Source organism: Clytia hemisphaerica, unplaced genomic scaffold (genome assembly GCF_902728285.1).
Source record: "Clytia hemisphaerica strain Z4C2 unplaced genomic scaffold, Clytia hemisphaerica genome assembly, whole genome shotgun sequence".
Lineage (NCBI taxonomy): Eukaryota > Metazoa > Cnidaria > Hydrozoa > Leptothecata > Clytiidae > Clytia > Clytia hemisphaerica.
In genome coordinates, this window is record NW_027103378.1 from 337,892 (window position 1) to 355,619 (window position 17,728).

The window sequence follows — 17,728 nt, forward strand, 5'->3', positions numbered from 1 at the left end:
AAAGGGCGCCAAATCGCCCAACCAAAGATCAAAAAGCTTTTTGGCGCCCCCTTGAAAAGCTTTTTTGGGGCCCCTCTCAGGTCTTTCTGGGTGGTGCACTGCACACCCTGCACCCCCTGCCAGGCCGCCACTGCTTAGAAAGTATGCAAAACATATGCAAAAAGAAAGTATGAATATAAAACTTACATGTATAATTGGCATTTTATTAAAGTGTAATCATGTAGAAGAAAGATGAAACTTGCTTCTTTTGAAAACTAGAAATAATAAAATTTGCCCATCTCTTAGAACAAGCACTTCAAAAAACCATAACATTAGACCAAGGACACTTGTATAGCGTAGACATAAACTCAAACTGAAAAATCACCCGCGAAGGTACAAAAATAATCCTTATTCGGCTGACGGTAAATTATTCTCCTGGGAATAGAACCGCCAAACGAACAAATCAAAACATTGATCTGAACCCGCTGAATGCGTGACGTCATAATTACTGCTTTCAGTTTGCTTGTTTTGAAAGTTGATGTGTGTACTCCGTCTTCGTGGAATTTTTTATGAAAACAGAATATGCTATGTCTTTAAGAACAAATTTCTAAAAGGTTTTTGTTGTTCGGTAAATATTTCTTTTTGGATTAAGAAATTACATCTTCTATTGTTCTAACGATTATAAAATTTATTTATAAGATGCTTTGTTGTCTTTTTAATCTTTGTGTAAACTTGCATATGTTTTGCATATTTTCCAACTAAATCCAACCACGGCTTTTTCGTTCCTGTATTTTTGCATACAATTCAAGATGGCGGATGGAAAGGCGAAAAGGTCTATAAAGAAATCTTCTCGTACACGATTTTCACAGTCGATAGTTGTTTATCTTTGTTGACCAGCGCTGAATGTAAACTACCGCAATTGCAGTATACCACAGTTGAGGGGCTTCCTTGACTGTCAAAATTATATTAAACCATAGAACTGAGGTCTAAAATTTAGACCTTTTGCTAGACAGTCTAGCTAGCTAGTCAAATTTCGAAAACGGAACTTTTTTTTAGTTTTTTAGTTCTCAGAATTCTACTACAGTAGACTGCTATATGCGAAATCATTCATGTTAGAGAAAATTTTTTTATAGTTCACACTTTTAATAATCATGCATCTATCCAACATGACAGCATGACAAAAGGTATATGGGTGAATTGCAATTATGTTCTGTTCGAGTTATAAAACATCTACCGTAGGTCGGGGAAACTTCGGAATGAAGGAAACTTCGGACTAAAATCTTTAACAAGTGATTACTTCGCGAGGATTTAACATTTTATTGTACTTTTTTCTTTCACAGTTCAGAAATGAAGTACACTCGACGATACATATCAAGCGACGGAACGCCGAAAGAAAAACGAAGAAGAAATTGAAGAAAACCACGATATTTTACCATCTTCCATTGTAAAGAGATTTGTTGGATATCTAAAGCGGCGACCTCATAATTTTATTTACGTGATGAAAAGAGGAGACATTGAATGTCACGTTAAAAGTTATTTGGGCTAAAAATATGCATTCCTCAATCTTCAATAGCTCTTCAAAGTTGCTCCATAAATTCGCCGAGAAAGTCACTGCGAGAATAGCTTTACCGTCAGCCGAGAAAGATCTTCTCTAAACGAATCCCAAGAGAAACATAATGTGATTTCGAAGCAATTATAAGAACTTTGCTCTGACGTCACCAGACATTGATGATAAACGTGCAGATAATTTGGTGCTTTATTAGTATAAAGTAAGGTAAAGGGAAAACCCTTTTTTATTAGAAGTCGATGATGGTGGATTTTCTTCATTAGAACATCAGAATATGTCAAACAATTCTTCAAAAATGCTTGCTTGTAAGTCACCATCTGATCCACACATAATATGTAGGTGCAAATTCTAATGAGTTAAATCTAAGATTATCGTAACTAATTAAAGAGCCTCCGGTGGTACACTTGAAGACGCGTTTGTCATGCTCTTTCCATGGTGGTGTGACAGTAGTGCATGTATTTTAGGCGTACAAACTTTCGCGAGCAGAAACTTTCGCGAATCGTTGGATATAAATGAGAACTTTTGAATGAAAATTGCCTTAAAATGGAAAAATATACCTTAAATCCGATAAAGACTGTTGCTCTTCGACTATAACAGGTATTAAACTATAAAATGATGTCGAAAATTTGATATTTATTACGATTTTGAGGTTCTATAGATTTCCAATTCTTTTGAGAAATTTTCACGAGCATAAACTTGGCCTGTTCAGAATTTTCAAAGACATTTACTTTCGCCAAAAAGGCCAAAATTTGCAAAAGTCGCGAAAAATTCTGCTGGCGAAAGTTTATGCAGAAAAGAAATTTCTCTTTCAGGCCATTCGCGAAAGTTTATGTAGACGAAAAGTTTTTGACGAAATAGAAAATCTGTAAAAAGCTGTAATAAATATAAGATTCGCACGGATTCATCGCACTTTTAGCCTGATAAAGCCTCATTCACAAGTCAAAAGACAAAGGTTGCAATCCAATTTTTCCTATTAATAAGCCATTATTTGTTTAAAAATTTTAAAATTAACGATTCGTGAAAGTTTGTCGTAAACTTTGCGCTATTTCGGCCTCGCGAAACTTTGTGCTCGTTTGTACGCCTAAAGTGATCAGTGATTTCGCCAGATCCAGGTGCCGAATTTCTCCAATATAAATATAATCAATTTATTGTGGCTTTGATGTGAAAACTACCCCTAAGTTATTGTCATTCAGCCCATTAACAATAGCTGAAATAGGTTAAACATTTTTATCATCTCGGTAGTCAAGACAGGGGTGTTTCCACTTAAACATTTTGTATTGAATGGTTGTGATAGAACCTGTTTACCTGTTCCTTTTTTTACTAATGTTAATGAATGTGTCCCGGTGAAAAAAATACTGTAAATAGACAATCGAAATATCATTAGCAAAAAGGCCGCTTTGGTGCTATGACAGCCGATGGTTCTTACAGCTGGATTACAAATCATTTTGACTCAAGAAACCTCTGTAGCACAATGTTACTGGAGGGTTATAGGCGGTTTTAGACCATGTCGAACTTATCAGAGGAAGATATTTGTAATTGTAAATTCATTGTCTTTTAACGAGCGTTGCACTCCTTCGTATGCTTCCGACATACTTGCTCTATCGTCTTAAATCCGTCGGCTGTATTAACAAATTTAAATTTCGTTATCGTAACATTTAACCTTTAACTCAAATCAAAAGACGATAAGTTCAAAAATTTCAAACCCGTCAAATGGTATGTGCTTAATATACCCCTGTGTCACAGATCATCCAGCCCCACTGGAAAATTTGGCAAAAATATCAATGGGAATTTTTATCCCCTCTGTTGGAAAAAATTCCACCGGGGCCACTGTGAGATAGGGGTGTCTTATTTAAAGTAAGGTAAGACATATACAGCGGCAATGAAGCAGAATTAGATACAGTATTATGTTTCTAGTCTACCATTGAAGTTCTTACTTACTCGGTAGGTATTTTGTATTTATTTCTTTCCATCTCTCTTTAATCTAATCTATAAAACCTGCATCGACGAACTTGTGATCCGCCCGTAGTCCCACTGGTAACAAAACATTAAATTAGTATTTAATTCGTAATTTAGAGTACGGCGTTTCGTTCCGATTTCTTTCCCTACTAAAACATAGGCAAGCCTTGTGTAGTATATTGGGTTACTTTTAACCACGATCTTGATCGCGTTAACTTCCTCGCACGTCCACCTGGTCCATCGTCGAACAATTATCGAAATCAAAATTGTAGTCTACTGTTGAATAGAAAGTCAATTTTTTATCTCTTGATAAATTGGAAACCTCATCAAAGACCGGGTTTTATTTATTCCGCTGGCTGTGTAGAAAAAAGCTGTGGCCTCCTAGTATAGTCAAGTTGAATATGAAAGTCAACAGTAACTTAAGTTATTTAAAGCGCTATTTTAGCAAACATTAAATTTCACTTGACTTGTATAAAACACCCATTTGTCCACAGCCGATGGCTTTTTGCTCATTTGATCCCGATTTCATTGAAACTACTAAAGTGCATGTATACGTAATACGGGAATGTATAATGTAATACGGGAATCAAAACTAAATTCTCATATTGCGAAAAATAAAACTTTAAAAGTTTTTTCACAATGAACATTTTAGCTCTCTTGCTTATATTTCTATAACACCCATGTTTCACAAAGCCCCGGTGGAACTTCACTCAAAACAACACATAAAAATAGGGTTGAAATTTTTATCAAAATATCTGTTGGGGTCGTTTTGAAGTGCTTCAATTTCCTAATGAGGTTGAAATTGAAAAGATGTTTCCCCACCGGATACGAAATCTCGGCCCAATTTTTCAAGTCGAGCGGGAGTCGACACAGGGGTGTTTTAAAAAGACCGTTGTTACTTTATTTGAAAGTCGGAAAAGTTTATGGGCTTCCGAAAAAAAATAATACTTAGACCTTAGCATCCGAAAGTCCTGCGAAAAATAAGAAAAATATCTAACGAAATATAACGATATGATAGTAACCATAAGGAAACGAGACAGTCTAATCGAAAAAGTTCTTATAAAACGTGTTTGTTTCACCAATTCACTCTGAGGAAGACCCTCTAATCATGTGTTTAGCGTCCACAAAAAATTACGTGCAAAAACTAATGATTGGTTGATGAGTTTTATTATTCACACTTCCATCGCACGCCCAGAAAATTAATTGACCAATTAAGCGCAATCCGTATCTTTATGTCGTTAATTTCTCGGCTCACACAAATTTGTCTCTTGGTATTTTTTAACAAATAGCACTTCAAATTCAATGTTTTTGTTTTGAAATGGCGCAGCATCCAGTCATGATGGTAGATCGTTGGAATGACGGCAAATCATTCCGAAGTTTAACATTTTACGAAGTTGACCTTTCTGAAATTGAGATGGTGTTTCTTTCATAATGACCTGGCTGATTTACTTGTAACGTTTGTTTTCTGAAAGACAATAACACAAATGTTATGTACAGTAAGTTTGGTTGATCTTTTTTTCATATTCCAGGAGAAATAAAGAAAAAACTTGAAAATCTGTCCGAAGTTTCCCCGACCTACGGTACAAGTTCAGTCGGTTGGTCAGTGCTTTCATAAGTACCGTGAGAGGTCCTAAAGCCGACAGCCCAGCTTAAAGCCGATGGGGTCTTTCAAAGATACAAACTAAAATAAAAACAAACCTTTCGCTTGATGCAATGAAGATACCATTACCAAAGTGTCAACTAAACTGAGAGTTTTGATTCACTGAACCAATTGAATCAAATAACAATAATTGATTCTTATACAAAACATAATTTTTTATTACAAAATTGTTAATGTTTTAAACACGAGCAACAGATTCAGAATAATAAAGGTATATAATTATTTTTACAACTCACACTTTTTTGATCACATTATAAATTGACATCTTGACATTGTCACTATAGTCATCTTGTTAGATGTTTTGCTTCAAGAGTTCTTGCAATCGTTTATTGTTCAACTTGGAGCAGAGGCAATGTTTGTAAACATAAATTTTTTTTTCATAGCAGTTATTTGGGGGGGGGGTCGGATTTAGGCAGGGCTGTCGAATTTAGGACCACCCACGGTACCAGCAGGTGGCGAAAAACTGACCTAACACCTCAAAAAAACATATCATGTGGAATTGCATTGAAAAATTTGAGCAAAGAGAATTAAAGTGAAAAAAAGTGTTGGAGGGGGTCCTATTTTGGGCATTAGAAAAAATTATGACATCATCAGTTAGCAATTCTGCTGACATCATAAAAAAAATTGAAAGATTTAGTTTTCAAAAGTTGGAGATAACCAATACCTGTCATTGTCAAATTTTAAGGTTCTGTATGACGTCTACTTTTTCCTGATTCCTCAAAAAAGACAAAATTATTTAACAGGCATTTCTGAAATCTACATCCTATACACTTCTTTTGAAGTATAAATGACCATGTTAAAAGTTTTTTTGTGCCAAACTTAAGTCCTTTTTGGACATACCATAAGATATATACAAGAGTACTCAAAGTTCTTAGACACTGATTTCTGAGCCTTGATTTTCGATGAATACAAGGGTTTGAACATTCTTTCTAGAATTTCCAAGGGTGATTGAAGGTTTCCAGAGCTTTTTCTAGGTTAAAATTTCCAGGGGTTTCCAGAGGTACAGGTAAAATCTTGTTTTCCAGCCCATTTCTCTATATCTAATTTCCAAGGAGATTAGTTACTCTCGGGTACGGATTACTTACTAGCCGGGGGGATTGGAATAAGCGGGGGGGTTGGAAAAAATCTCAAAACTTAATAAGCGGCGGGGTTGGAATAAAAATGTCCTGGGTGGAAAATTTTTGAAACGGAGGCTAAAACAGCTGAATTAGGACAAAAGAGGGAACTTTCAACAACATTTTCCCGAAAATTAATTAGCGGGGGGACGGCTATAATGCAGTTACCCGAGAGTAGGTGTAAAAAATGTATTTGGCAACTTGGAACATACACACAATTCATCAGAGTAGGAAAATCATTCATGTTCTAAATGCTTTTCTCAGACCTGATGATCTACCAACTTTTTCACCTAATATTTTTACCCTTCCTGTAGATTATTTTGTTTTCTTCAGGTTAGAATCTCATCATTAAATTATTTACAGTAAAGAATAGAATCCTGCATGATGGTGGAAGAGATTCAGAAGGAAGGCTTCATGATTAAAAAGGTGACATGATTGCTTTTGACATATTTTTTCATAAAGGCTTAAAAAAGGAAGTTCTTTAACCCTGTTGTGTCAGTATTTGAAGCATTCAGAGGAAAGAATCTTTACAACTATATGTGTACATTCAATACAATATCCTCTTTTAGAAGCCGAGAGAGCAGGGGGGGTCGGTACTAAAATCTCAGACATATGACATTTAGTGACGTGGGGGTACTGCAAAAAAGCTCAAAAATAATTTTAGTACCATGTGTACTAAAATACCAAAAAGGGTGGTCCCTTAAAGAAATTTTTGAAAAATCTTAGTATTTTGTTCTAAAATCAGCCAAAATGGAGCATTTTTTTAACAATTTTGGAAAAAATTTGATTTTTTTTTCAGGAATTTTCGAAAAAATCTTCAGAAATCTTTTAGAATTTTTCCAACTTTTCAAATATTTTTTAAAAATATTTTTTAGAAATATTTTTATGTACAGTTCAGCACAGCTTAGTAATAAAATTATATTATTTTGCAGATTGATGCACCAAATTCGACTAGGTTTGTAACAATGATCCCATTTTGGTAAATTTAAAGCCGTAAAAGGGCAAAAAATGGGTGGTATCTATGTTAAATTGCTCAAAATAATTTTAGTACATGTGTACTAAAATAACATTTTCGAAAAATAGGTGGGGGTATGTCAAAAATTAGCGAAAATCCTTTTAGTACTCATGTATGTCTTACATTTTAGTACTGACCCCCCCCCCTGGAGAGAGGGCTGCAGAATTTGGTCATATAATCCATTTACAATGTCGATATATGACCAATATATTGTGTAAGAATTTGACATGAAATGTTTGATTAACGGTTTTAATTAAGATATGATATCTTCCTTTATTTAGGGTCACATTCGACATAATTGGAAGTCAAGATGGTTCATTTTGTATTCAAGTAGATTGGATTACTTCAAATCTAAAGGCGTAAGTTCACCCGTATCTCAAGAGTGTCCCAAAAAAATCATTTCTTTATTCTACTCAGGTCCAGCATTTGGTAATTGATTTAGTCGTTTTTAATAGTCATCCATAGTCATGCTTTCTATAAAAAGTTCTGATGGCTGACAATTTCTTTTAATTTGGAGGAGAGTAGGAAAAGTTTGTTTAAACTTGAATTTTCATAATCTTTTCTCACAATTTTTAGCTCGAAAATTCTAGATCTATCTTAAGTAGAATCTTGTATTTCTCTTATTTGAATGGTGCCTCTCTTTAAAATCGTGCTCAAGTCAATGAATAAAATTATATTTAGATCAATTTTGGTTAGTGTTAGTAGCTTTTGCCAACTTTCTTTAGCTACTTTTCTGGTTTTCCGGTTTCTATCAGGTGAGACAACTGTTTTTTAAAGATGCTCCATGTGATGGAACATTTGATAGTTAAACCAAGAAGGGCATCTATTTGCAGTTCTCGAATCTTCATGTTCATTAAAAACAGTCATCAGCAATTTTTCTGTTTACTTTATTAGTAACAAAACATTTTCCTTTTTGTGTAATTTAGATACATTCATTCTTGTTTAGGACTTGGTGCCCAAAGGGTCGATTCGATTGAAAGGTTGCTCAGTAATATGTCCTGATCCAGAATATGTCAAGAAAGAGGTTTGTTAATTACATCTCATCATTTATTTACCTCAGGTCAAGAACGCTGTTCGAAGATAAAATTGTAAACCTATTTAAATGTGTGCTAAGTACCTTCATTAATAAATTCATTTTAAGGTTATCTTTATTTTTCCAATAAAGAATGATTTTCAAAAAGTTGAATAGTAGACAGTTGAAAGTCCAGGTTCTTAGGTTGCTTTGACAGGAAAAATAACATCATATGTCACGGAATTGACTTTATAGTGTGTATTCCGCTTGATTGAGATCTACGGAACAGAGTACCTCTTGCAATGTGCCAACGAAGAAGAAAGGACAAGTTGGGTGGATTGCATCAGTCAGGCTGTTCGCAAACTTGAAAGTATTTCAAAATCGTCCCTAAAGGTAAGATGAATGAGTTTCACTAATTTCAAAAGGACTGTCAAAGAGGCTTTTCGGGTCAAGATAAAAGTTTGTCTTAAATTTGGAGAGTATTGTGATAAGAAAGGATGCCATTTCTCTAATGACCCTTAGTCCTATTTCTGCTTTTAGATTTCTGATCGACCAGATTTGGGATCGCCACCTGTAGAGGACAAAACATTTTCAAACGATTCCTTAGTTGTCCTGCAAAATCGTGTCACCCATGAGTAAGTGACCTTCTTAAATTCTTGGTATGATAGTCAGCTGCTGGGCTACATTGGCAAGTTCACTACATTATCCTGTCACTCTTTTGAATGGGACTTGAATAGTCTGATTCACAAATATATTTCAGTTTTCAAAGTTGCTCCGTCTCAGATAGATTTCTGTCTCATCGAAATATCAAGAGACTGTCGGTTTCAAATTGATGAGCTTTGGCTAACCTTTTCATTTGTCCTTGTACGAACAAACACGAACAAACTGAGGAAAATTTTCTATTTTACCATTGGAAAGTCAAATTTTGAAGTTCTTAATTGAAAAAAACAGATTGTACCATTTGATAGAACTTGAAGAGTAAATGGATCATTTGTCTCAATTGGTTAACTAGGTCCCCCGGAAATGGACGAAACGTGAAAAGTTTTATGTTGACATCAGCATTTTTGAGAAAATTGTTGACAAAAAAAATTACTTTTAACAGACGCATCTTGAAGAGCATATCAATTAGAAGTATAGATTGTAGGGCTTCCGTGGCTTAATCTTGAGATGTTTGAGTTTTGAATTTTGCTGACTCAGCCTTTTTCAGCGCTTTTATATTACCAAATATTCAGTTAAAGGATAATTTGCCTTCGCGTGATTCGAGAATGAGAAATTATGGTGACCTAGTTTAAAGTGGCTCAGGAAGGAAAATCGGCGAAAAGATATATATATTGAGCTTTTTACACTTACGGTGTTATCAATGTTAGATGATTCAATAAAAAAAAAGTCTAAATTGTATTTAAAGGTCTCAAATCTGAAAATAAAAAAGAATTAATTGGTAAGATGAACAAAGAACAAACAATTAAAAATCATCAAATCATCCTATTTTTGAACTTCCATATTTTGAGCTACAGTAAGGGGGTATAAATGGAATCATTCTGTTTCACTTTTCACATTAATTTTCTTCCATCTTCGTCGAGCATCCAGAAAAACATTCTTGCTAAGCGAAACGAAATGTATTGGTCAATAATCATCTTAAATACTCTCCTCCACCTTGAAATATTGTTCAGTGTTTTTGGTAACCTCACTTCAGCCATCATTGTTTTCAAGTTGAAATCTCCACGATTAAACTTCATCAATACTGTGTTGATGTTGCTCTTCGTGTCACATATTTTTGCAGCGATGGCGCATTCGGCTAGCCACATCACACTGATCGCCACCACTAATATAGAGGCAAAGACCGCTGTGACTGGCGAGATTTCTTCGTCGGAGTTGTGGTCAACTTCAGAGCGCTGTTGTCTTTAGTTCGCTTCATCTTCATCTATAAACCTTTTCTTTACGAGCAGATGACCAGCACACACGGTGTGTTCGCCATTCTTTTGTACCGTCGCTGGGTACAACATATGGAGACGTTTTTCTTCCACCGCCTATCTCACCGTCGTCATCACTGCCAACATCGCAAGTATCATGATCTTGGTATGCAACATCTACCTTTACCGTTCCGTCAAACGTCAATGTAATGATATCGCTTCCACCATCGTCACGACTTCCCAAAACGAACAAAGGAAACAGAGGAAAGACATGCAAAAATGTTCCTTGAAATCATTGAAAATGTGCATATGGGTATCTTTGTCTTTCTACATCACTTTTGTGCCGGCTGTCGTTCTCCTGTTCATCAAAAGAGTCCTCGGTCAGAGTAATGATCTTCATTCGAATCACGGAAAACTGATGGAACAACCCAACATCGGCCTCTATTTTGATTTCCTCTCCTTAATGGTGATTTTATCAAATGGGATTTGGGACGTGCTCATCTTTTACAGATACAACACGAAAGCGAGAAGAAAATTCGTGAATTTCTTCAGAAGATACAAAGAGGACAAAACTGTTCCCAAGCAAGTCTCATATTCAACCAAGACCTCAAATGTTCAAATGAGCGTGAAGAGTGTAGTTCAACAAAATATTACAAACAATTAGACTCTAGCAAAATATTGTTCCTTTAAATCATGAATCAAACTATTTTAATGCTTCATGAGTTTAGAAAGAAATGACCTTGTCTTCTGGAAAGAAAGAAAGAATATTTTCTTTTCGTTTTACTTTACATCATTTTATGAAATCTTTATGGTCCCTGATGCCTTGATACGGATTTTTTAATGATGAAATGTCCTGAATATTTTTATTTGGACCTCGGGACAAGCATTTTAGCATCAAAACAGGGCTGGATATAATGAAATGCCAGTTTTATATTTCATGTTATTATTAAAAGTAGAACTCGTCAGGGGCAGAAACAATTAATTCTCCATTGGAACTTTCGTCAATCGAAACTTTCTTTATTCCAAACAATGTTGTTTTATTCGCCTCACACAGACTAAATAGCTAATTCAAATTTTTAATTTTGGAAAAATGTCAAAGGTCCAAATTTTGATTATTTGAGATCGTGGAAAAGTCACAATTGTGCAAATATGTTTTCATCGGTTTTCTCGAGCTTGTTTAGTGAATTTTCTTTGCCTATCTTATAATTCTGAAAAACACTCAAACGACCGACTGGAATTGTACAAAAAAATTGTATATCTTTTTATTAGAGATTTGTTATCAGCAATGCAAGACCCTGAAGCTGGGATCACCTTGACCAATCACACCGTTGGTGCAGAACATTTCAAAATGTGCTTCTCGGGTAAGCTCAGACTACTCTTTAGTATGACTGTGTTAGATGATATAAGTAACTTAAACGTTCCCCATACATATAAGATTCTCGAATTTCAATTCTTCCTTAGGACCATGGCTGGGACAACTTTTAAAGCGGGAGTTGATGTCTAAGGTGACTTGATTTTTACAAGGGAGTTGAGAAAAAAGCTTGACGTGACAAAAATTTTTTTACTTTGCAGGAGAGGACTTGATCTCATGGCTATTATCCTGGGCGTTCGTTCAATCTCGTGAAGAAGGGCGTATCGTGGCGGGTCAGCTCTTGGAGAAAGCCTTCCTGCATCCTGTCGGACCTGAATTAGAAAAAAGTTTTAAAAGGACCGCCTCAAGAATGGCGTTTGGGGATGGTTCATCTAATCTTTATCGCTTTGTAAGCACATCCTAATCCATTTTCATCTCTTTTGTTAAGTAAGGTTTAAGAAAGACAAAATATTTAAAAGCGCCAACTTTATGATTATTATATTAAGCAGCGCAGTATTTCTTAAATAAGTATGTTCTGCAACGTGTTTCTGTAGGATCTTCTAAAATACGAGACGTAATTGGCTGAAACTAGGCTCCGTGCATCCCCGAAATTTATTTTGATATTCATGATATGCACCATTGCAATGTCTTCTGACATTACATCACGGACCCAATAGCTGGTTAGTTGTACGTAAAATCAGTCAATACGTCACTTGCAACCAATCCGTTGTTGGGTCCGTGGAAGACATTGTAATGGTGTTGTATTGCTATTGTCGCGCGGGAAGAGGTTGTGCACGGTTCTCTTCTGGCGCGATAAGCGAATATTTATTTTTATGCCTCAGGCGTTTAAGATCTGACCCGCCGCTAGAAGACGGGGAGGACTTGAATGTACAGTGGAATTCAGAGTGACAGTAGAACAAAGTAGACAAGAGTTTTTCGGCTCGTGCATATTTATTTCAATTCATTCAGATGATAAAGTAAAGTTACACACAATAAACAAACAAATTTAAATGTCAATATTTCACCTGCGTTCAGGCGTCGCCGCTCACTGCAGTTTATTGCGACTTGGGTTTTATTATTAACTCTGCGCGAGAACCCCATAACTCCGCAGTTCACTTCGTTTGATTCACCACCTGTCTCACCCAGGCACTTTCCAACCTTACGGTCCAGTCTCTAAACGACTCTGCTTCAGCATTCTTTGTGAATGCGCATGGCAGTCAGACCGGGGTCAACGGGGTCCACTTGTGGAATCAGGCTAACCTAGGTCTGATGGCCACGCAATCCGTGATTCCTCAATACGTCTTGTTCGAACGAACGCTCGCTGAAGAATATCTGAATTTCTATATCTGGTTGAGATATTTTTATCTCATGCATAATGCATATTTACAAACATTCAAACATACAAAATTCTATTTATAAGTCCCTCATGACACTATAATGCATAATAAAAAAAGAAAAAAAAAAGAAAGATGGGGGAAAGTTGTGACAGAAATATTGTAGACGATACGCATCCCCTATATAAAATCAAATCAGAGAGGATGCGTGCAGCCTAGGCTAAAACTGACTAACCTATAACATTTTCAGTTCGCGTTCGTCTTTATACCGGTAGTCTTAACCATACTATTGACAAAGCTGCAAAGGGATTTCATCGCTCCCAATATTACTCGTCAACACCATGTCTTTCTTTCTTTGCAGTCTTTGTTGCATACCAACAGTTCACTGGATGTGGATTTCGATCTGTCTGATTCTTCTGATGATTCGGACGATGACGGGGTGAGTTTTCCCAATTTAACTGATTATTCAATTCGTTTTTCTTCTTATTTATTCATGAGATACTTCAACTATTTTTATTATGAATTTTATTTATAGGTTTTGGATAACTTCCAAGGAAAGATTATCAAGCAAGGATTTCTTGTTAAAAAGGTAAACTTTAACGTTCCAACAGCTGGGCAACAGTGTACCTAAGAGAAGAAATATCGGTGCAATTCGGCAGAGTTTATGATATATAGCAAAAGTCAATTATTGCGAATGAACAAAAAATTACAGTATGTGGCTCCCAAAACGGCGATCAAATTTGAAATTTCTCTCAAATCTAGAGGAAAAGAGATTTTACAAAAATTTTTGCTGCATGAAAACCTTTAACATCTTTACTTTATTTCCTGGAAGTTCTTTTTCAAAATTTTCAATTTCAACAATATTTTTCAATCGCTTAAAGATAGGTAGCTTTTTTCTAATGGCCCCCAAAACGGAGGTTTGAAATTTTAGCGATTTCTCGAGATATCTTTAAAATATGAATACAAAATTTTGACCATAGTTTTGAAATATGGTTTAGAGGGTTTTGGGCATAAATTTGTTTGATAAAAATTTTACAGTATACAATGCCGGACAAAAGGTTGTAGACAAATGGAATTTCAGTAAAAAATGATGAGAAATAGAGCAAAATGACTCTTCAATGTGTCTGCAAGGGGATGGAAGTTAAGAAAAACACTTTTGAAGTCGTTGCATTACTTTTGAATTGCTTTTGAGGGAACCACAAGCAAAAAATCAGCGTTTTGATACTGGTGTAAGCCAGTTAATCAAGCCCTTGTGGTTATTACAGAAGTCTACAAACCTTTTGTCCAGCATTGTACCCCTGGTTGTCAAAATGCAGGTTTGGGGCCCCCAAAACGGAGGTGTAGTTAAAATCTAATTATTAATTATTAAGCCCAGTGGTAATAGGGGGAAAAACTATGAACATATTTGTGTTTTCCCTTAAATTTACGACCCGATGGATGTAAAATTTATGATTTTTATGAAATATTTCAAGATTTTTGATATTGCAAAGTCCAAACTGAAAAATTAGAAATTTTCAAAATGACAATATTGATTTAACAACTCTTTTGAAAATAGTTATATTCATGTATGGAATAAGCTGTGAAAATTTTAGAAAAACAGCTTAACTGAAACCGAAAATATTAAGCTTTAAAGATATTTTTCTCCTATATTTTGCAAAAAAATGACAGAATTTGCCGTTTTTTCTGATTCAGCGAAAAAATTTATATATAATGTTAATTTTTTTTATAAACTATTAACTCAAGGTGATAGGAATAGAATTCCAAGATTTTTTGCTTTTTCTCATATTTAGAATTTTCGGTTTTGTCAATGCGGATTCTAGGGCTCCGAAATACTGGCTGACCTTCAAGATGCTATATCTTTTACCAATCTTCTAAAGTCAAAGATGTATCTGCATTTTCTGAACGACATTAGGTGTAGAAAGTTTCCTATACCCCGTTTTCATAACTTATTTTCAATATCCAAGGAGCTAGGGTGAGTTATATGCAATTTTTATCTAATTTTGGTGTTAAAATATTTCCTTTAGACGCAAATATGTTATTTTGAATTCAAAATAAACTAAAATCGTTTAATTCTGATAAATCTACAAGTCAGAATCTTCATTTTAATGAAAACCTCCGTTTTGGGGGCCGTCTCCGTTTTCGGGGCCATATACTGTAGTAGTTCTTCCCTCAATGTGTGACCTTATTTTATTTTTTTTTAAGAACGACGAGTATCATAAAGAAACTTTCAAATTGTTATTTAGGGTCAAGTGCGACATAATTGGAAAGTGCGGAAGTTTGTTTTGTACGATGAACCAATGAAACTTGTCTACTACAGCCCCACCAAGGTACTCACCCTCATGTGTGATCTGAAAAGTCAATCTTTGATTTCTCTGTAAGAGGAGTACTTCCCTGTTCTAACAAGCTAAATTAAGTTAGACAAATGATGTGCGATATTTCCTAAGGAAATTTACCAAAACCAATTTCCTGTATTTTGAAAGGAAACTTTCCAAAAACAATCTCTTGTATTTTTCAAGGGAAATAACCTAAAACAATTTTTTTATTCCTCAAGAAAAATTATTTAATCAATCTCTTGTATTTCTCAAGGAAAATTACCAAAGCAAATCTCTTGTAAGGGCTTTCCAATTTCTTTTCTTGTACAGTCAGAGAAGAAAGGACGCATCAAATTATTCGGAAGTGAAGTCAACGTTTTGAATGAAGAAGAAGATGAAGATGCTACTTGCGCCAAAGGTATTTTGGCGATGCTTATGTTAAAAGTTGGAACCTACTAGGGTTGATTGAGTAGAGCTGGCTTGCTCGCTGGAAGTTATTTCTTGTCTACTGTTTCATAAGTGAAAACTAGAGAGTTTTTTCCTTCCCTAGAAATATTCGGCTGTTGGGTCCCTCTTCATCACATAGATTACTATTAATAAACCTTTCAAAGTGCAATGAATGACTGGAACGTTTTGCCCTCAAGAAGACAATTATAGGCAATCTGTCTTAGAAGATTATTATGAATGATTTTCCTTTGAAAATACAATATTTGGACAGACAGACAGACAGACAGACAGACAGACAGACAGACAGACAGACAGACAGACAGACAGACAGACAGACAGACAGACAGACAGACAGACAGACAGACAGACAGACAGACAGACAGACAGACAGACAGACAGACAGACAGACAGACAGACAGACAGACAGACAGACAGACAGACAGACAGACAGACAGACAGACAGACAGACAGACAGACAGACAGACAGACAGACAGACAGACAGACAGACAGACAGACAGACAGACAGACAGACAGACAGACAGACAGACAGACAGACAGACAGACAGACAGACAGACAGACAGACTATTGATCATTATTCGATGTTCTTAACCCTCATAATGTGTTGTTATATTTTCCTGTTTTTCTTCTTCAGGAGCGAAACGAATAGTTAGGGAACACTGCCTCGTCTTACGGACGAAGAAGAATACGAAATATATTCTTCAAGCGCCTTCTCTCGAAGAAATGAGGGTTTGGGTTCGGACTCTTGAAGGGCTTTTCGATAAATACAAAACTTGAAGGGTTGCTCGATAAATACAAAACATGATGTTGCTTCGGGAGTTGGCTATGCACATACAACGACCGGTGTTATCTATTCTGTTAATTTGAATGGACGAATTTTCTCACCTACCTCCCCCCTCCGGAGTATATAGAACATGCATCATGTTGCCAATGGTCTTTGAACGCTCTCATCTCCCTTATCCTAATTCCCATTGTTCCCATGAAAGGTATTCTTCTCATAGTAAAGCCTTCTTACATATCCAAGTACATTCCTTCTCTCCACCCACAACTCCATTGTAGTCTGTTGTAGTAGAGCTAAATACAGCTTGTCTATTTCCAACCTTTAATAGATACTCTTAGAAGCTCTTAGTGAGAAGGCTCTCACTTTTTGGAATTGTAATTTAAATGCTTTAATATATTTCTATTGTTAGACATAGGTCTTGAGATATTTATTAATATATATTTTTTATATTCTGACACATATACTTTTTTACCAAATTTTATATGCAAAAGCGATAATTGTTTTCTAATTTTTTATAATTTTTATGATTGGGAAATTCACAGATTGTCAACCGAGACAATCAATGTAAGTAACTGTATCTCATGTCATCATTTTCTAATCAGCACGAAGGTATAGCTCATTTGGGCCATTTTTGGAATGCCTATCAGGCTAGGTTTTGTCTTTCTACGCTAGTTATTGTCGTAATTAACGATAGAACTCGTAAAATCATTTTACCTTAAGGTAACTTTTTTTGGTGAGAACTAATTTTAGCGCATTACACGTTTTTTTTTTTTATTAGAACACCTAAAATTTGGCTGAGCCTGGATGTGCTTATTTTTTTTAGCAATTTTCAGCCTAAAATGTTCTTAAATGCGTTCTTAATTTTTCGGACTACTTTAAATCGACAACATCATGCAAAATAAAGAGCACTTAAAGTTGGTAAAATTTGGACAATATTTGACTCTCGATTTTAGAAAATCCATCCCTAAGTTTTGTTAAAACTGCTTGAAAAGAGGAAAAAATTGTAGTTTCTTGTCACTTTTTTTCCAAACTGAGGCTGGGCATGTTCTTACGATGTTCTTAATTTTTCGACGAATTTCAGCCTAAATGTTCTTATAAACTAGGTTCTAACAAAGAAAAAAACGTGTATTTTGCATTATTATTTTGTCCCTTTTTACCCCACGAATCCGTTTACTCACTTCTTATTGTTATCCAATTTTTATAGAATTCGAGATAATTTTTCAAAATTTTTTAGATTTCAAATTTGTAAATATTTTGTTTTGTTGTAAG

At 35.3% G+C, this 17,728-nt stretch overlaps 1 protein-coding gene across 1 annotated transcript; it reads left to right on the plus strand.

The window, feature by feature from the left end:
- The first annotated feature begins 783 nt into the window (after positions 1–783).
- LOC136824754 (pleckstrin-2-like) lies at positions 784–16,952 on the plus strand. The gene is made up of 13 exons (XM_067080727.1): positions 784–811; positions 6,611–6,703; positions 7,574–7,651; positions 8,239–8,316; positions 8,560–8,697; positions 8,845–8,939; positions 11,484–11,575; positions 11,787–11,974; positions 13,261–13,338; positions 13,435–13,488; positions 15,143–15,226; positions 15,542–15,629; positions 16,313–16,952. Exons 2-13 carry the CDS (start codon positions 6,659–6,661, stop codon positions 16,453–16,455), a joined length of 1,161 nt encoding a protein of 386 aa, XP_066936828.1. The 5' UTR covers positions 784–811; positions 6,611–6,658; the 3' UTR covers positions 16,456–16,952.
- The last annotated feature ends 776 nt before the right edge of the window (positions 16,953–17,728 follow it).